The sequence below is a fragment of the Esox lucius genome, chromosome 17, assembly GCF_011004845.1.
Source record: "Esox lucius isolate fEsoLuc1 chromosome 17, fEsoLuc1.pri, whole genome shotgun sequence".
Lineage (NCBI taxonomy): Eukaryota > Metazoa > Chordata > Actinopteri > Esociformes > Esocidae > Esox > Esox lucius.
Window position 1 is genome coordinate 40,001,610 of NC_047585.1, and position 20,896 is coordinate 40,022,505.

Here is a 20,896-nt window from a genome sequence, read left to right on the forward strand (position 1 = left end):
ACACCACACACACACGTCTTCACCCTCACACACACATCTTCACCCTCACACACACACCACACACACACGTCTTCACCCTCACACACACACATCTTCACCCTCACACACACACCACACACACACGTCTTCACCCTCACACACACACACACACATCTTCACCCTCACACACACACCACACACACACGTCTTCACCCTCACACACACACACATCTTCACACTCTCGCACACACACTCACACACACACGTCTTCACACTCTCACACACACACACACACACCTCTTCACACTCTCTCACACACAAAGACAAACACACCTCACAATTCTTCACACTCTCACTCATACACACCCACACACACCTCTTCACACTCTCACTCACACACACACACACACACCTCTTCACACTCTCACACACACACCTCTTCAAACACACAGACACACAACTCTGACACATTGTTAAACCCTCACACTCACTTGGATGTATTGGCAGTAAACACACATCTGTATGCCCTCATAATCACACATGGGAGAACACACACAAACACAAATCCTTTAGTGAAGTATATGATTATCAGTGATGTCATTAATATGTCGTTCTTGCAGGAATCCTATCTCAAACGGTGTTTTTTAGGCTACCATGTGGTGGACTTGGGGTGAGTTCCTCACACACACACACACACACCTCTTCACTCTCTCACACACTCACACACACACACACACACACACACACCACTACAGTGACCCTAAAAGTAAGACATGCTCAAAGCCTAATTCTAACCCTAAACTTCATTTTAGCCTAACACTGAAGTTAAGATAATCTTACAAAACGTGTTCTGAATATGAGTGCCAGTCAAATTGTCTGAGCTACTTTCCCAAAATGTCCTCACTTAAATAGTGTAAAACTGAATCCGGTCCTCACTTTGATAGCAATACAAGTATACACAAACAGACACACAGACACACGCACACACATACACACACAACACACGCACACACACATACAGTACAAAAGGCTCACATCTCAACAGACCTTTAACAGACAATTAAAGAGTCATGTGAAATCTCTCCACTTATTTAATCACATTACAAAATGGCAAACATTATATGCATGATTACACCTCATTACACAATTAGGTTAATAGGACTACACATTCTAGAGGTTGTTGTTGTTGGAAACAGGACAGGGAGGAAACGCCAGTCAGAAATCAAAGGCAAAGAGAAGGTGAGAGATGAGAGAAAGTATTGGACCGAAAGATACAGAGAAGAGAATGGGAGAAAGAGAGAGTTCAGCACTGATAACCATGGAGTCTGGATTGCGCCTCCTTGAGTGCCTGGGGACCTTTGGTTGAGTGGAGAGAAATGTGTTTCAGAAGGAGAGGAAATTCAGGAGGAAGCAATATGTCCACTTAAGAGAGCTGGATCATGGATTAGTAGAGGGAATGTTGATGAAGAGGACACTGAAGAGAACAAAAAAAAAATGTGAGGATGGGGAAGAGAGGAGAAGCGGGAAGGATAGCTGAGGAGGAGCGGGAGAGGGCTCGTCTCTTCGAAGGAAACAGACGTTTGACTTTGAAGGATGAAGAGAAAGGGGAAGATAGGGGATGAGTGGGGGATGAGGGGAGGATGAGAGTAGGAAGGGCGTTGGTATGGTGTTGATAAGCCGTCTGATCTGCCTTGATTTCCGGCCCTTGGCTGCTGAAACACGTTGATTGGAACAAGATGGCAAAGATGGTGATAAAAGAAATTCCTCTGATTTCATTGTTTTTGCCATGCCAAACCGCCAGAAATTTGGAATTTTGAAACTTGAAATAACAAAAGGAGGGAAGGAGAGGGAGACTGAGAGAGGGGGAGAGACATACAGAGAAAGAGAGAGAGAGGGAGAGAGAGGAGAGACAGAATCTGAGAACAGAACAGTCTTACAGGAGTACTTCCTCGTCCCATCATAATCATCAGCAGGTCCAAGGTGCAGTGATTTGTGGTGTTAAATGTAACCCCTGACACCTCCAACCCCCCTCCAGCTCCTGATCAGTTATGCTTCTCCTCATTTTGTTACAACATTGTAGAATTTGGAAGTCAGTACTGTACCAATCCAGTCCTATCCACAACCTATTACCTGAATTGTTCTTGTCAGTCTGTCGGAAATCCATTCACTTTCACATTTCTTCAATGTTCCCAAATCATCTCCCTGTGGTTCTTACTCTGGACACTTGGATTGTCAGGTGGACGATGATACGGTCTGGAATGAGACACACACCTCTACAGCGTCTCGACTGGCAGCAGGAAGCGTGACAGAGCTGGCATTGAAGGTGGCACAGGGCGAGCTGAAGGTAAGACTGCCAGCCATTCATTGTCACCTCCGTTGTGCTGAGAATGTCAACCCCGTAACTCTGCTGGTCAGAATGTCAACCCTGTAACTCAGCTGGTCAGAATTCCAACCCCGTAACTCTGCTGGTCAGAATGTCAACCCTGTAACTCAGCTGGTCAGAATGTCAACCCTGTAACTCAGCTGGTCAGAATGTCAACCCTGTAACTCAGCTGGTCAGAATGTCAACCCTGTAACTCAGCTGGTCAGAATGTCAACCCTGTAACTCAGCTGGTCAGAATGTCAACCCTGTAACTCAGCTGGTCAGAATATTAAACCCCCTTAACTCAGCTGGTCAGAATGTTAAACCCCCTTAACTCAGCTGTTCAGAATGGTCAACCCCCTTAACTCAGCTGGTCAGAATGTCAGCTAGTGGATTATTGACTCCACTGAATAATAAATGAAATTGTAATTTATAGTGTTGATATTTGAGTAGCGTTCAGATGGAATAAAGAGGCATCCCCTTTCTCACAGAATGGCTTTGCAGTGGTGAGGCCCCCTGGACACCATGCTGCACACAATAACCCCTCGTAAGTGCTGCACCACACACACACACACACACACACACAAAACACACACATGCGGATCCAGGAGGTCGAGGCCAGACCAGGAGAATTCCAGTGTGTACGTGTGTGTTACCTGCCTCAGGCTGACAGCCATCCACCCTGCTGCTCAATTCATGTCCAGCCCTCATGACGTACTGCCTCTAATACCACCTCCAAATGTGTGAAAGTGTGTGTGTGTCAGTCTTAAATAGAAGCCATTAGTTGGCTAACTACATTCAGCTGTGTTCGTATGAATGCGTGTATCTGTGTGTGTGTGTGTGTCTGTGCGCGCTTGCGTTCACATGTGATGGTGTGCACTCAGCAGTTGCTGTCAGTTGTTATTTATGTGTCGATAACGAGGAGAGGATTTGGACAGCAGATATGATATACAGTTCACACTCCTGCTGACACGGCCTCTTTCAGCATTCCTCTGTTGTTTTTCATACATCCACACTTTCTTTTCGTACCTTCTCTGTCTCACATTATCATGCACATATTGAATACCATTCAGCCTGTCAGGGGGTTTCAGATTGAGAGCCGCAAGAGGGAGCTGGGGTCCCCTAAAACACTGGCTTTTTTAAATTAAGATTTTCCTTTAAATTCAGCTTGGCTTTTAATATACCTACTGAAAATGTATTTGCATCCACCCCCAGTAGTAATCATGTTTTCATCAATGTAGCAAGTGACTACTGCATTTGTCTGCATCTCTGTCCACCGGTAGTACTGAAGGCCTTCATCTCTGTCAACCAGTAGTACTGAAGGCCTTCATCTCTGTCAACCAGTAGTACTGAAGGCCTTCATCTCTGTCAACCAGTAGTACTGAAGGCCTTCATCTCTGTCAACCAGTAGTACTGAAGGCCTTCATCTCTGTCCACCGGTAGTACTGAAGGCCTTCATCTCTGTCCACCGGTAGTACTGAAGGCCTTCATATCTGTCCACCGGTAGTAGTGAAGGCCTTCATCTCTGTCCACCGGTAGTACTGAAGGCCTTCATCTCTGTCCACCAGTAGTACTGAAGGCCTTCATCTCTGTCCACCAGTAGTACTGAAGGCCTTCATCTCTGTCCACCAGTAGTACTGAAGGCCTTCATCTCTGTCCACCAGTAGTACTGAAGGCCTTCATCTCTGTCCACCAGTAGTAGTGAAGGCCTTCATCTCTGTCCACCAGTAGTAGTGAAGGCCTTCATCTCTGTCCACCAGTAGTAGTGAAGGCCTTCATCTCTGTCCACCGGTAGTAGTGAAGGCCTTCATCTCTGTCCACCAGTAGTACTGAAGGCCTTCATCTCTGTCCACCGGTAGTAGTGAAGGCCTTCATCTCTGTCCACCGGTAGTACTGAAGGCCTTCATCTCTGTCCACCGGTAGTACTGAAGGCCTTCATCTCTGTCCACCGGTAGTAGTGAAGGCCTTCATCTCTGTCCACCGGTAGTACTGAAGGCCTTCATCTCTGTCCACCGGTAGTAGTGAAGGCCTTCATCTCTGTCCACCGGTAGTAGTGAAGGCCTTCATCTCTGTCCACCGGTAGTACTGAAGGCCTTCATCTCTGTCCACCGGTAGTAGTGAAGGCCTTCATCTCTGTCCACCAGTAGTACTGAAGGCCTTCATCTCTGTCCACCAGTAGTACTGAAGGCCTTCATCTCTGTCCACCAGTAGTAGTGAAGGCCTTCATCTCTGTCAACCAGTAGTACTGAAGGCCTTCATCTCTGTCCACCGGTAGTAGTGAAGGCCTTCATCTCTGTCAACCAGTAGTACTGAAGGCCTTCATCTCTGTCAACCAGTAGTACTGAAGGCCTTCATCTCTGTCAACCAGTAGTACTGAAGGCCTTCATCTCTGTCCACCGGTAGTACTGAAGGCCTTCATCTCTGTCCACCGGTAGTACTGAAGGCCTTCATATCTGTCCACCGGTAGTAGTGAAGGCCTTCATCTCTGTCCACCGGTAGTACTGAAGGCCTTCATCTCTGTCCACCAGTAGTACTGAAGGCCTTCATCTCTGTCCACCAGTAGTACTGAAGGCCTTCATCTCTGTCCACCAGTAGTACTGAAGGCCTTCATCTCTGTCCACCAGTAGTACTGAAGGCCTTCATCTCTGTCCACCAGTAGTACTGAAGGCCTTCATCTCTGTCCACCAGTAGTAGTGAAGGCCTTCATCTCTGTCCACCGGTAGTAGTGAAGGCCTTCATCTCTGTCCACCGGTAGTAGTGAAGGCCTTCATCTCTGTCCACCAGTAGTAGTGAAGGCCTTCATCTCTGTCCACCAGTAGTACTGAAGGCCTTCATCTCTGTCCACCAGTAGTACTGAAGGCCTTCATCTCTGTCCACTGGTAGTACTGAAGGCCTTCATCTTATTGTCTCGTTTGTTTTTTGTAAGGACATTCCCTGAGTGTCTAATAGGTGTGTTATGAGGACATTCCCAGAGTGTCTAATATGTGTGTTGTGAGCGAGTGTCTAATATGTGTGTTGTGAGGGCATTCCCTGAGTGTCTAATAGGTGTGTTGTGAGGAAATTCCCAGAGTGTTTAATAGGTGTGTTGTGAGGACATTCCAAGAGTGTCTAATAGGTGTGTTGTGAGGACATTCCCAGAGTGTCTAATAAGTGTGTTGTGAGGACATTCCCAGAGTGTTTAATAGGTGTGTTGTGAGGACATTCCCCGAGTGTCTAATAGGCATGTTGTGTGGACATTCCCAGAGTGTTTAATAGGTGTGTTGTGAGGACATTCCCCGAGTGTCTAATAGGCATGTTGTGAGGACATTCCCAGCTTCATGTTTTGAAAGTTCATATGAATGACATGTATGATTTTTTTTTTATAGTGTCTATATTGTGGTCCTTAAAAGCTTTGACTTTACTTTCGGTGTCCGTGGTAACGTAAGTCCTCATAAGTCTGTGTATGTGTCTCTCCAAAGGGGTTTCTGTTTCTTCAACTCTGTTGCCATCGCAGCCAAGCAGCTCCAGCGCAAACTCTGCATCAGCAAGATCCTGATTGTGGACTGGGTGAGACCGCTACTGTCACTGGTCTCCACGTGGGATCGGAGCACAGACACACACTCGCTTACCCAGCACAAACACTGTCCACACACAACGTGTCAGCATTTACATTGATCTCTGTTTTCCTCGTGTGTCAGGACCTGTCTCACACACACGGGCACACACACACACACACGCACACACATACATACACGCGCACACACACACTTGCTCTTTGGGGTTTCAGGCTGGGTATCTGTGAAAGCACTTTGTGACTACTGCTGCTATAAAAAAGGCTTTATAAAAGACATTTGATTTATTAACAAATAGTTTAATGTATGTAAGTGAGGCAAAAATCCAGAGTGATTTTAACTGTTGACATTTATATTTCCTGTTAATTCCGTGGAACCGAGGTCAAACTCACATGACCACAATTAAGTCTGACAACACTTCCCTTGACCTTTCTTGATGTCCAGGATGTTCACCATGGCGACGGTACCCAGTCTGTGTTCTACCACGACCCCAGCGTGCTGTACATCTCCCTGCATCGCTATGACAACGGCAACTTCTTCCCTGGTAGCGGAGACCCATCTGAGGTATTCTCAATGCATCCCCCTCTCCCACTGGACGATGGAACTGTCTGTCAAATACGTGATTTGTGTGTTTGTTTGGAATACAGTGCTGATTCTCTTATTCTCTCAAAAAATGTAATGGGAAAAAAAAGAAATTCTCCCATAAACGTCACCATTGATTCATGTGTTCCTTGATTTAACGCTGTGCTGGCTAGGATGTTTCTTAGCCTTACATGACCCCTGACCTTCGGCACCGAGTTGTGTGTCAAACCTGTCTCCTCGTGCCATACACAACTCACCAGGGACTCTTAGTGACGTCGCCGGGACTACCACACAGTAACATCAGGAAGTGGCTAATCCACTGTCTCAGAAACATGAAAAGAAAGACAGGAATATCAATGACACGATAAAATAAGAAATGGTATGAAGACGAGATGAACAATGGAGTGATGGTTATATATATACTATATAAATGTACATATATAAACATAAATATATATATAGACAGAGAAGAGAGAGTTGTATGTTGGTGTGTGTGAGACTAGTTGGCCGTGCATGTGGATCATGTGTTTTTAGTTTGCCCTGTGAACATCCAGTCCACATTGTCAACTCAGACACTCGATTCTCTCTCTCACACACCCACAAACACACACCCACACACACACACACACACACACACCCACAAACACACACACACACACGCATAGGAAATTGCCCCAATTTCTTGCCAATCCTGTGTCTCTCAGTCTTCACTCTCTCTTCACCGTGACATTGGCTGATAGCGGAAAGGTTTTCAAAACAACGTAGCCGCTAGCAGGACTGCAGAGAGAGGCAGGCGTTTTAGGGACGTTTTTCAAACAGGTTTTATTGAAGCATTGAATCGTGAAGAGTTATGTTGAAATGCAAGCTACGTTAATGAAAAACAAAGAAATAATAGCAAACCAAATTAAAGCTGCAAGCAGCATTTCCGGGTATAATCAGCGAACCCGCTGTACCATATTTCCCCATAATGAGCTCCTTCTTTACTCCTTAGCCCAGTTTCCAAAATATGACAAATAAACAACGTAAAAAGAGATAATGCAATAGGTTTTCAAAGCATTTTTAACAATTTTCCAGGACATTCCGTATTTTAAAACTCTCCTCCTCCGCGGACTGTCTGTTCTGATCCCCAAGAAACTTTGTTTGCAGCGTCCACGATCCCACTACATTACACATGACCAGTTGACATGGCAACGCATGGAGTGGTGCAGACCAGAACCATTCAGAACTCTGCCAAAATTCACCTCGCTATGCCGCACCATCTCACAGGAACTTTCCACAGAGGAAATTGAACAATAATAATAACCAATGCTAACCAATAGGCTGATAAAACCCTAAATGATAATAATAATTAATAATAATTGTAATTATGAAGCCCATCCATTCCCCTCTCCCAAATTGGGGCCCCTACAAGCCCCTTGCCCAGTAAAATTAAGGCCTGATGTATTTTAAGGCCAGGGGTTTGGGTCAAATAATGGAGACCTCCCAAGGTGGTGACTGGGTCTGGTATTTAAAATGTAGCAAGAAACTGAATCTGAAGACAATGAGTCCATGTAGTTTTGTTGTTGTTCTTAGTGATTTATAAGCATAGTTGACAAATTGTATCAAAAATTCAAAATAGCTGATGGAGGCTTTGAATTAATTGTCAGCTGCATTTCATTTAGATCTTTTAATCACTCCCGTATGTCATTCAAAAGTGGTGCATCTTTTCCCCAGAGGCACATTGTCAAATGTCAGTACGGTTCGTATGTGAACGTTCAACGAGGACTTTCTCATGAACCTCCCTGAATTTTGACAACAACTTTCAGCAGAGATGTAGACATTTACGTGAAAATGATTGAACAACACGTAATGTCCCCACAGGTGGGAGAAGCGGCAGGAGAGGGCTTCAACGTAAACGTGGCATGGACCGGTGGCCTGGACCCCCCCATGGGCGACGTGGAATATCTGGCGGCATTCAGGTACCCTTTCACGTTCTGCGAAACCTGAGCCGGCCCGACTTGGCTGTCCACGGGGCGGGCCTGGTTAGAAACACACTTCAGTAACTAGTTCGGAAATAAGTTCTCTCATTTGTAAGGTGGTGAGTTCTCAGGCCAGGCCTAAAGTTTCAACCATCCATTAGATACACCTTGCCTGTCACAAACCAAATTCTCACGTCAAGGCTAATCCGCGTTAACAGCCAGCTGTGATGAAATATGCACATTGGAAGTGAGTCCGTTGTACCAGTTTGATGTTTCGTCATGCCATGATGTAAATCCGAGCCACCGATTTGTGGTTTCCTCCTTGCGTCCTCCTTCCTCTTCATCCGAGACACAAGCCCTGAATGAATAGCTGCTTGCTTTGCGGCGCGACGTACTTTGAGCATTCTCGTCTGCTGTTTTGGCTCGCCGCCGGGCGATTAGCTGTCTGTGAGGTCTGTTGGGTGCATAAACTTGCGTGGGTGGGCCCAGGTTGTCAAGCGCCATAACAGTTAAAGTACTATCGTACAGTTAGCGGCCATCCGTTCCAACAGGCAGATGCTAGGCTCACTGCTCACCCTTTGCAGCAGGCTGACTGCTAAGTCACTGAGAGACCTTAAGGCGGCACGTTGATTAATCGGTTCCATAAAAGAATGAAAGAAACTAGTACCCATTCCCTAACCTCATGTTACCTTGGGACGGTTCCTTTGTTTTGTGTACATGTACAGGTACTGGAAGTTGCAGTAAGACACAAGGGCCTGTGATAAATCTCCAATATACCATGACAGCTTTTCTTCTATAGTCCTTAGATGTGGTATATTGTCGGTATATCCCAATCCCCCCAAGTAGGTTATTGCTATCATTAAGGGTAAGAAGTATTTCTATTTTTCTCTGAATGTTGGAATACGGTCTGAAATGACATGGCTGTCTGTGCTGAGGGACAAGTTTCCCCAGTAAATGTTTTCAGGAACGGCAGCCAAATGTCATTTCGATATTCTTCTTGGGTCTCCACTTAAGTGTCAAGAAACAACTGGTATGGTCACAATCTGGATGTCGCCATGATTTGCCAATTTGATGACTTCACAACAACATGGTGTGATTGACTGGGTTGAATCTACATGAATCCCACTGTTAATTTTCAGTAGCTAACAGACCCAATTTCTTCCATATTGATTATAGTTTTGGTAAAATAGCAGCCTGAATGATAAAACCAAGGGAAGAAAATGTTATTAGTCAGATCGGAACTGAATGATTATGTAGCCTGTACTATATGTCCAAGACAAATTCTCAATGAAGTTTCTAGCTAGAAACATCAACTGGTTAGCTGTGGTCTCAGTCTCTGGACTAATTATATGACCACTGATTAAGCCAAATCCATCAACTGTCTGATGGAGAGCAGATTAAAATCTAGTTTTATCACTACAAGTTATTTCACAAGTAATTTATTGCAAAATGTAATTTGTTTATTTGAACACATTTATCTGAGGATCCCATTCTGAGTGGAGAAGGCAATTCAAATTTAATGCAAGCATTTACCTCAGAAGAAGACATCTTACTGGCAGTCTTTCTAGTTAGAGTTGTAGTGGTAAGTAGACCAGAGGACCTCTAACTTGCCTCATGACCAAACACAAAGATCCCTCTTAGAGGCAATATCCCATCCAAGACAAACCCCCCAAAAGTTATTGGATATAAGTTATTCGAGAGGGCTATCTTGCTTTCTTCCCGGTCTCAGATATTATGTATCATTCGATTAGGATCCCCTGGGAAACACTGACCAAAACTTTTGTTCCAAACCTATGGCAACAATTCCTTCCTCGATGTTCAAACGATATTATGTATATGACAACAATGTACACAAAGAATCGCCCGCTATATATTCCAACCGTTACATTTCGGTAATGTATAATGTGTGGAACTGACAACAACATTTTAGGAAATTCATGAAAATGATGTATTACAAAAATATTCATTTAAATCACTCTCAGTGTTGCCACAAACTAAAAAATATAAATGGGTCGCCGGGGTCGCAGAATGACCGTGTATGCTCCTCCAGAGTGATGAGACGACGAGCTGTGTGTGGATTCAGGGCCAGGCCAGGTAAACAGGCCGTGGGTGGAGAATGACCATGTATGCTCCTCCAGAGTGATGAGACGACGAGCTGTGTGTGGATTCAGGGCCAGGCCAGGTAAACAGGCCGTGGGTGGAGAATCCGACAAGATGGGGTTTCTTACTGATGGAGCTCCATGTAGCGTGGTGGATTCCTGCAAAGCTTGTGTTTTAAAGAGGAAGTGTGTGTGTTTGCGGGTAGGTCTGCACGATTGCGAGTATTCGTGTGTGTGTGTGTGTGTGTGCTCACCAGTATGTATTTCTACGTGTACACGTGCATGCACATTTCTGTGTGTGAAAGAGGGGGCTCACTCCAACAGCCCGGCTGCAAGGTCTGGTAGAGCAGGCCGGGGAGGTATTGGGGGGGGGGGGGGGGGGGGGGGGCATTGTTAGGGAATCCAAAGGCGGCGTAATTAAGCCCAATGGATCCCAGATGGCTGGCTGTCAGTGACGTGAGAAGAGGGACGAGCCACTAATGCGAAACAGACGCTCACTGAAGCGCTTTGAACTGCCGGCCGGAGGAAGACAGAGGGGGGGGGGAGTGGGGGGGGGTGGGGGGAGGGAGGGAGGGAATCAAACGTGGCACTGGCAAGCAGCAACGGGGGGAGGACGAAGAGTCATCCCAGAAGACAAATATAGACCATGGTCATCGTCATATCCTCCCTGTGCCCTGATGGTTTTGGGATGCTTGGCAGCTTGACCCAACGTTGATGTACCGTAGTTCATTTGGCGACATGAATGTAGCCTGGTGGTGACTCGTGTGGACCTGGTCACTGCGCGCGAGAAAAGAACAATCAATCGAGTTCTATTAGATTAAGTCCAGTGAAGGTTTCCTCACTTTAATATTACTGAGAAATGATTTGGAAGTGGTCAGTGAACTTCCCTTTAGTAATGGCCACCTTCTAGACATCTGGTTCATTCTTAAATCTGTTGTAGAATCCTTGACGATACTTGAAAATTGCTGTCCGGCCATGACCTTTCCCCCTAACACGTTGTTAGAGTGCAAAGAATGCTGCAATGGGTAAATATTTCACAAGGCTGGTATGCAAAGCTTTTATGGACTTACCCAAGAAGATCAACAGATGTAATCACTGCCAAAGGTGTTTGGAACATGCGTTAAGTCTGGCAGATGAAGTAAATATATGGGTCCATAAATGTTTTTATTTTCTGTGTATCTAAGACGTTATTTCTGGATAAAAGTTACAGTTAAATACATTTCAGTCACACATATGTAGAAAAGGTCCAAGAGGGGGTGAATACTTATTCAGTCCACTGAACATGATGTCACGTCTACTGTACATTTTACGTCACGCACAGTAAAACAATAAGTAGGTTTTGTGGTCCATCAGCCCTTAACATGTTGAATGTGAAGTCCTTTAAAGAGTCATCACCAAATACAGGAAGTTATTCACTTGGGACACTGGAGAATGTTTTTTTTTACTCTTATTTTTTACCAGGTAAGTTATCTCATTTACAGCAACGACCTGGGAGCAAATTGGTGTTAACTGCCTTGCTCAAGGACAGAACAACACGTCTGTCCTTGTCAGTTTGAGAATTCAATCTAGTAGCCATCTTTTGTTACGTTTTCGACTTCTGTTATGTTAAGTTTTGCACCGACATCTGAAAAGTATTTAAGTGTGTGCAACTAAGTCACATGACATACTGTGTCTGTCAAATGACTTAAATGTTACGTAATGTGTGTTCCTAAACTGTATTACCCCGTCTGCCTTTTAAACGGATGACTTGCATCTTGGTTGACTGTTTTTGTCTTCTTGGTGTCTCTTTCAAAATATAACCGTATTCATTAGGCATTATAAGCACATGTATAGCACCTTATAACATTTTTAGATTCAGGGGAGTGTTTATAGGCAAACATCAACAGTGTTCAACGGCATGTTCTAAGAAATATGTGACTCATGGCTTGTCAGGCGGTTAATTGTGTCTCTCCGTAGGACTGTGGTCATGCCGATTGCCCAAGAGTTCTCCCCTGACGTGGTTCTGGTCTCATCTGGTTTCGATGCCGTCGAGGGACATTCTGCGCCGCTGGGAGGCTACAAAGTGTCGGCCAAGTGTAAGTTCACTTAATCATACACACACCCCCACACGTCTTCACACACCCACACGTCTTCACACACACCCTCACCCACACGTCTTCACACACACACACCCACACGTCTTCACACACACACACACACACACCCACACGTCTTCACACACACACACACACACACACACTCACCACACAAACTTCACACAATTTTTCTCGATTACCAGGCAGAACGAAGACTTCATACTCACTGTGGTAAATTTGTTGAGGTAAATATACTGTGCTAAGTACAGTACCACTCTTGTCCAGATGCTTAATTGTAAAACCACGCTTCTTTATATGACTGTGTCCATTCACAGCTGGAGATAAATTGGAGTCAAAAGTTAAACAGTGGTAAAAAAAAATAGTGTTTTATTTTAGGAAGTGTTCAATAATCATGTGTTGACAGCCATTGTTGATAATGTGTTGCTTTCCTGTGTCAAAGCAAATCAAAAGGATTGATGTCTTTTTGTCCCATGGTTGTCTTATGACCTTTATTCAATTTAAATATCATTAATTTGGATGGTTTACATTTAAAGCTTTTACCATAAATATTTATTCTGTGACCGTAATCAAGCTGGCAGTCTTTATGGTTTCACCATTGGCTCCAGCAAAGCCAATATAAATGGCTTGATTAGAAGAAATATAAAACAAGGGGTTTGGTTGGTTCTGATTGGCAGTGAAAGGGGAGCCTTCTCGCCCTACTATGGGCCTGAATGTCTGAAATGAACGTACTTCTCTCTGTTCGAAGAGCAGCCTGTTTCTGCCTCTTAATCACTATCTTCGTTTCAGTGCCTGAAAAATAGCGACGGCCTGGCAGTTGAAGCTGTTAGAATGTTACAATAGTCTTCCTTTGGGTTCTTACGTGTCATGTGCTCGTCCTTGGCGTAATGTGAGACAGCGGGTTTCCTATGTGTGATTCGATGCGTCTGTCAACTTTGGAGCATTTCAACCCTTTACGCAGAAATGTGGGAACTGAAATGAGTTGTTAAAATGTGTGTGTTCCTTCCACCACAGGTTTTGGCTTTCTGACACGCCAGCTGATGGGACTGGCAGGAGGGCGGGTAGTCATGGCGCTGGAGGGGGGTCATGACCTCACGGCCATCTGTGATGCCTCGGAGGCCTGTGTTAGTGCTCTGCTAGGCACTCAGGTCAGTAGACAGAATAACCTATACCCTAACCCCCTATACCCTAACCCCCTATACCCTAACCTCCTATACCCTAAACCCCTATACCCTAACCCCCTATACCCTAACCCCCTATACCCTAACCCCCTATACCCTAACCTCCTATACCCTAACCTCCTATACCCTAACCCCTCTGTTCATCCAAACTCCTAAATCCTAAAACCCAGTATATCCTGACCCCTCTCTAAATCCTAAATCCTGTATAACCTGACCCCTTTCTAAATCCTAAAACCCAGTATATCCTGACCCCTCTCTATATCCTAAAACCCAGTATATCCTGACCCCTCTCTATATCCTAAAACCCAGTATATCCTGACCCCTCTCTGAATCCTAACTCCCCTGTATATCCTGACCCGTCTCTATATCCTAAACCGTGGCACTGGTCTGAGCACAGTGTCTAATGCCAGTGATGGCTGGCTGAATGCGGCGATTGTATTGTGAATGCAGGGTTTTCCTCCAGCCATGCGAGTTTCGACAGCACAGCTGCTCGGAGTGAGACATAATGTGTCAGTGCCTGTTACTTCAGTTCATGACAAGCACGGCAGACAGGTTTAAGAGCCATGAGAAGAAGAATGTGTCTGCGTGAGTGTGTCTGTGTTGCAAAAGTGTGTCTGTGTGTGCGTGTTGGTGTGTGTGTGTGTGTGTGTGTGTATGCCACTCCAGTGCGTATTTGTTCCCAGTATTCACCACATAAACATCCCTGTCCCTGGAAGGGTCTCACCACTCTCGTGTCTTTGTCAACGTGTGTTTCTCCAGGTGGAGCCCCTGTCACAGTCGGTCCTGGAGGGGAGACCCTGTCTCAATGCTGTCCTCTCCCTGAAGAAAGTCATCCAGGTCCAGGGTGAGAGTGCGGTGCCCCCCCCCCCCGCCCCCCGTCTCCATCTGTCTTCATCGCTCATCTATGTGTACATCTTTTTCTGCCGTTCCCTCCCTCTCTAGTTCTCCGTCTGTCTGCTTTTCCCTTCCTCCTTCTCAGTGCTCTCTTTCTCCGTCATTTGTTCTTTCCCTTCTTTCCTTCTCCTTGCACATCTCTTGCTCTGTCCATTACTTGTTTTCCTCCTCCTCTCCTTCTCTCCACACATCTCTGCCGGTCCAGTTTATCCATCCATCTGATCTCTCTCTCTGTCTGTTTCATCCATTCATCTGATCCTTCTCTCTGTCTGTTTCATCCATTCATCTGATCCTTCTCTCATCTGTTTCATCCATTCATCTGATCTCTCTCTCTCCATCTGTTCCATCCATTCATCTGATCCTTCTCTGTCAGTTTCATCATTCATCTGATCTATCTCTCCATCTGTTTCATCCATTCATCTGATCTATCTCCATCTGTTTCATCCATTCATCTGATCTCTCTCTCTGTTTCATCCATTCATCTGATCTCTCTCTCCATCTGTTTCATCCATTCATCTGATCTCTCTCTCTGTTTCATCCATTCATCTGATCTCTCTCTCCATCTGTTTCATCCATTCATCTGATCTATCTCTCTGTTTCATCCATTCATCTGATCTCTCTCTCCGTCTGTTTCATCCATTCATCTGATCCTTCTCTCTTTCTGTTTCATCCATTCATCTGATCCTTCTCTCCGTCTGTTTCATCCATTCATCTGATCTCTCTCAATCTGTTTCATCCATTCATCTGATCTCTCCATCTGTTTCATCCATTCATCTGATCCTTCTCTCTCTCTGTTTCATCCATTTATCTGATCTCTCTCTCTCTGTTTCATCCATTCATCTGATCTCTCTCTCCATCTGTTTCATCCATTCATCTGATCTCTCTCTCTGTTTCATCCATTCATCTGATCGCTCTCTCTCTGTTTCATCCATTCATCTGATCTCTCTCTCTGTTTCATCCATTCATCTGATCTCTCTGTTTTGCTGTTGCTGTTCTTTCTGACCACCTCTCTCTCCATTCCACCCCTTTCTCCTCCCCAGATCTCTCCTTCCTTCTCATTCTTTCCTCCACTCTCATGCTCTCTGTCTCTGTCTTTCTCACTCACGCTAACACACGCACGCACGCACACACACACACACATCCTACCACTGGCTTCCTGGCTCCAATTATCTTCAAACAGTCTTCTGGCACACGACCTTCACAATATCCCCTCCTGATTGCGCACAAATGTTATCCCAATCCAATTAGATTAATTAAAAATATTTGCAAAGCCACAAGAATGTTAAGCCCCTTCATTTAGGCAAAGGGTGACATTTATGTGGTGAAAACTGGGAACACACACACACAGTTACACAAACACACACACACACACACAGATATACCAGGTTTCTCCAGCACACACGTATCCAGTGATTTGTTTTGCTTCCGCCATGTGTCAAGAGAGACATGCATGTCCTGAACTAGGTTAAGCTTTAGAAGATAAGTTGTTGTTTTATTCCTTTACCCTGAATCCCCCCCCCCCCACGTCCCCCATGTCCCCCCCGTCCAATTCGCGATTATGTAGCACACGCGTACATATGGAGCTGGATTCCCTTTGATTCATGTTGACGTCAGGTTCTCACATGCAACTCCAAATGTGTAGTAAATTAAGTTCTGAAGTTTCAGTGGATAAAGTCAGACGTCATGTGTGTTTCTGGTATATTGTGTGATTTGAATGACAATAATACCGAACCAAAGCGTGGCTCTTTAGTGAACCCCCGGACGAGAAGTCAACGCAATTGACTGTCTCTCTGTTTCTCTCTCAAGGTGAGTACTGGAGGTCCTTGAGAACGGTGGCCCACAGGGTGGACCAGTCTTACATGCAGGCCCAAGGACCCAGTCTGAGGAGAGACTCGGATGACCACCAGGACACTGTCTCTGCCCTGGCCTCCCTCTCCATGGTCAGCCTCACTACCAACAGGTAACAGGCACTGACTCCACATGTGGATGCTGGATCTGCATTTCACCCCTCTTTTGTTGCTGAGCTTTGGAAATATAATTATTTGAGTTCCTAAAGTTTGTATTGTGGACTTTCAGATTATTGCCCAAAAAATGACACCAACAGCACTCAAACATATTAACAGCACTGACACCATATATTAACAGCAGAGACACATTTATATATATATATATATATATATATATATATATACATACTGCTCCGCAAAAAAGTAAGAGACCCCACTGAATTCCCACTGCAGATTTTTCTTTCCTTTCCAAAAAAGTTGAAAAGGAAGGTTTTGAGTGAGCAACAGAAGTGTTCAATTTGCAGTGGTCTCTTAATTTTGTGTTGTCATCACCCTACTCAAGACAATTGGCAACACCTGCGTCATATGGACGTATCCAAAACTGACAATGTTACAACAGGCTACACCAGAATAACATACACAAGTAATTCTCTCTACCTTCTGTTCAGGGCACACCCAGATGAACCTATGGAGGGGGACAGTGACTCCATGTAGCCAACACCACTTTCTTTCAAGCCCATCACACACACACACACACACAGAAACACACACAAAATCACCCACTCTGCCCTGCTTCACTTGACCAGAATCCACTGTCTCAGTTGACACTGTGAGGAATACGTCCTGACCACTATAGTCCAACCGACTAGTTTACAGCTCACACACTCCTACACCTCATCAGAACACAGTACTGCTGGCCTTACTATGACCACTTGTCTGCCTCGACCGCAACTCGACCGCACACCGAAGACATCCCCTTAACGGGGTACAGGAGGACCAAGAGAGAGGAGAACGGCCATGCCCTCCCTGGGGAGGACTCGGAATGAGGAGGACCAGACAAAAGCGGAACCTCTAAAGGGTGATCGCTCTTCTGTCACTCCGGACCATGCTCCAACAGCGCCAGGGAGGATATGACTTGACTCGTAGCACAAAGTGCCGTGACAGAGGGCAGCCACAGGGGCGGCTGTGAACACAGTCTCTCTGGAGAAGAGGACCAGCTTTTTTTCATTCCCAGGTTACCATGGTGCTCATACAGGAAGCAGTACCTTCTTCCCACAGGTTCCAGTGAAGTACAACAGACCTGGCACCATCACCAGGAGAACCCTGAAGTACAAATAATGAAGTCATTTGTATTCATGCGATGCAAACAAAATGAAGAAAAAGAGAGGAGACAGAGAAGTGATGTTTTTTTGCACTGTGCATTTTGTAATGTGAACCAAGGAACAAAATGGGAATAGACCATGTACAAGCTGTCCTGGGACTGACGATAAAACGTGTAGATAAATGATCCTACTCTTGTTTTTAAGCTGATTGAAAGGTTGTTCGATTTATTGAATATTGTCTTTTAAACTTCAGTACATAATGGTAATCATTTTGTAAGCAGTAACTAGCGAAGAGCTGAAGACTTACTATTCATAGGTTTTACTTTTTTTTCCTTCTCGACAGAAAAAACATTTTCACTTTGTTAGCGCTTCCTCTCAGACAGCACTTACATAGAATATGAAAAGGTATTATTTATATTGGTTGATGGCATCTGTTCATCGTTTTGGTGAAAGAACAAATTGCTCTATAATGACATCGTATGATCGTGGCTGGGATTCATTTAAACCTGATATAGCATTGTTGATGCAGTCTTTACTTGTAATATTTTTCCAGTGTGAACACACTTCAACAGTGGAAGCCTGTGAGGGGAGAACGTTTGTAGGGTTTTTTTTAAGCCGTACTCAACACAAGCATGAGTTCATTTGACTTTTTGAAAAATATTTAAAATAAAGAGGTACTGCGTGAATAATGCAAGGCTGCTTGGGCTGAATTGAGCCTTAGGACAGAGTCACCGACAGAGCTCTGTCAGAAAACCACTTGAAACAGATCAGACATATTGCATGAAGATGTCCTTCTCTATGCTGAATTTACCAAAACATCACAAACGTTAATGCCTGTGTGCTGTAAATCACAGGTCAAATATAGCCAATGTGCTTGGGTTCAAGGCAGATTATTAAAACCTCAGTTCAGTTACATTACATCAGGGACTCAGTTCCATCCTGCTGCCATTGCAGTGCTTACGCAGATGCTATTTTCTTTCCAGTGGTCAAGCTCACAGGCTGGGCTTGGTTACAGTATAGAAGTCGACCACTGCTATCAGTATAGCCCCTCTATCCACAGGTATGCTTTTATTTAGTAAAATAAGAAGTGTGATTGAACAGGATAAATATTGTTAGTAAAGAGCACTGATTGATTGTTGTCATGAATCCCAGCTTAGGTCTTCACGTACGCGTGGCAATTGAAAGTATATGTTTGTTGACGACATTGGACTCAAATGAAATGGAAATGCACTTACAATTTATTCGGTTTTGGGAGTTTAAGTTCAATTTAAATTAGATTTTTTTTTACATGTTAGAAGTGCCTTTCTTTTGTGATTTGATTGACATGCGTTGATTTGTATTTTGTGTATTTGATATTTCTTGACACTTTATTCCAATGTGCTATATCTATGTTTACTCAGTTTCTTGATTGACAATATTCATTCTGTGCTCACATACTTCTTATTCTGTGAAGGAAAATGTTTGAGAGACCATCCGGATAGTAGTATTAGATTCTCGTACAGTTTCCAGGACTAGTCAGTGAATTTGACCATTGTATAAAACAACTACTGTGTAAATACTTCCATGGGGGGTTTGAATGAATTGAGCCCTTAGAAATATACAAAAACAAGTGAACTATAATTTGTTCACACTTGAATTTACAACTCCCTACCAAAATTCATACATTTTGGGACCAAGCTGGAGTTACTACATGACAGTTGAAGCTATAGCCGTTTGAGTTATTTTGCTCAGCTAGACAGCTATCTATATAAAAACACAGGTTGAGAGAAACCAAAGCTTAAACGCCTTATGGAAACAATATGCCGTGTCATATAGTCTCTGAAAAGAACTTCAATGGTTCTTCTGAATTCCCGATTGTATTTTTATACTAACAGAGGTTGTGATATCGCCAAAGAAGGATTAATAAAACTGCTAACCTTTGTTGCTAGCACCTTCCATTAAATCATTTAAAATTGTTGTCCTTTTAGATGCCTTTGCAGTGCCTTGCGTATGTGTTGTGTCTTAGGAAAATCGGACCAGGGCTACAAATTAAATTGTACTATCGCATTGTAAGGCTCCAGTTCTTCATAGTATTGTATAATACACATTATAGAACCAAGAATGTACATGAGAAAATCTTGCCAAATCTGTATTGTGTTTGACATTGGCAAGGTGAAAAGGATATTGTGGACGCTCAAACCATGAATTTGACGGTAATTATGTAGAAGAAAATAGGAGCCATGAAGGCAGTTATTATTCTTTCAGAAGAGTTCTTTGTTATATTTTCATTCTGGACATTTTACTGAAGTACATGTAAAGAAAATATTTTTTATGTCGATAAGCTTTTCTTGGTCTTATTATGATGATTTACTCTATTTAGTAATTGGTTACTGATGTTGTATATTGCTATTGAGACCAAAATATAGACACCCTCCTATGTGCCTTTAATTATACTGACAGCCTTTCTGAAAGGTAGCTTTATTGAACTGGATATTAATTCTTGAGTAGAGATTAGGATTGGTTTTCTTCTCACTTTGTCTTTACTGGTTTCTTTTTTGTACCTGTACAGTGAAAAATAACATTGTACTTTTAGTTTTCCTTAATGAAAGGGAAATAAAGTTTTTACTTCATATACCTTGAATAATGTTTTAAATGTGAGCCAACAATTTCACTTAAAGTTGGCGTTGCCCCAACCACTCTGTAATTTTGATAATGTACAACGCATAGCTTGGTGATGTAATATATACCCATGTTGAATATCTTGGATCTTCACTTGCAGTGTACAAGATATATTGCAAATTTGTTTTGTCTTATTTCATAAGATACAACTTAACATTATCTAGACCATCTTTGTAGTTTATTTTTTAACATCCCAGCCGGTCAATTTATTCAGTATTACAAGAGTTGCTTTGAGACAATACGTTTCTCAGAATTTTTGTTTTCAAGGCTATGTTAGTGGTATTCTGGTGAAACAGCTTTTATTATTATCCAGAGTAGCTCATATAATGAGCTGAGGAAGCATAACAGCTGAGTTTGAGTTAAGACACATAATGACCCACCAATTAAGAAAATAACGACCAACCAATTTTCCTAAAAAAAAACTATTAAT

The 20,896-nt window shown here is 43.8% G+C and overlaps 1 protein-coding gene across 15 annotated transcripts in view; it reads left to right on the forward strand.

Moving 5' to 3' along the window:
• The window catches only part of LOC105024778 (histone deacetylase 7), a 61,034-nt gene extending 40,613 nt beyond the window's left edge, over positions 1-20,421 (forward strand). For all 15 annotated transcript variants that reach the window (XM_013138111.4, XM_013138112.4, XM_013138113.4 and 12 more), the window contains 11 exons: positions 600-649; positions 2,216-2,323; positions 2,833-2,888; positions 5,800-5,887; positions 6,337-6,456; positions 8,335-8,432; positions 12,488-12,606; positions 13,639-13,772; positions 14,565-14,649; positions 16,506-16,659; positions 17,155-20,421. In XM_013138111.4, the coding sequence (XP_012993565.3) occupies positions 600-649; positions 2,216-2,323; positions 2,833-2,888; positions 5,800-5,887; positions 6,337-6,456; positions 8,335-8,432; positions 12,488-12,606; positions 13,639-13,772; positions 14,565-14,649; positions 16,506-16,659; positions 17,155-17,200 (1,058 nt within the window). In that variant the 3' untranslated portion in view covers positions 17,201-20,421. The remainder of the gene's footprint in view (positions 1-599; positions 650-2,215; positions 2,324-2,832; positions 2,889-5,799; positions 5,888-6,336; positions 6,457-8,334; positions 8,433-12,487; positions 12,607-13,638; positions 13,773-14,564; positions 14,650-16,505; positions 16,660-17,154) is intronic.
• Positions 20,422-20,896: the final 475 nt, after the last annotated feature.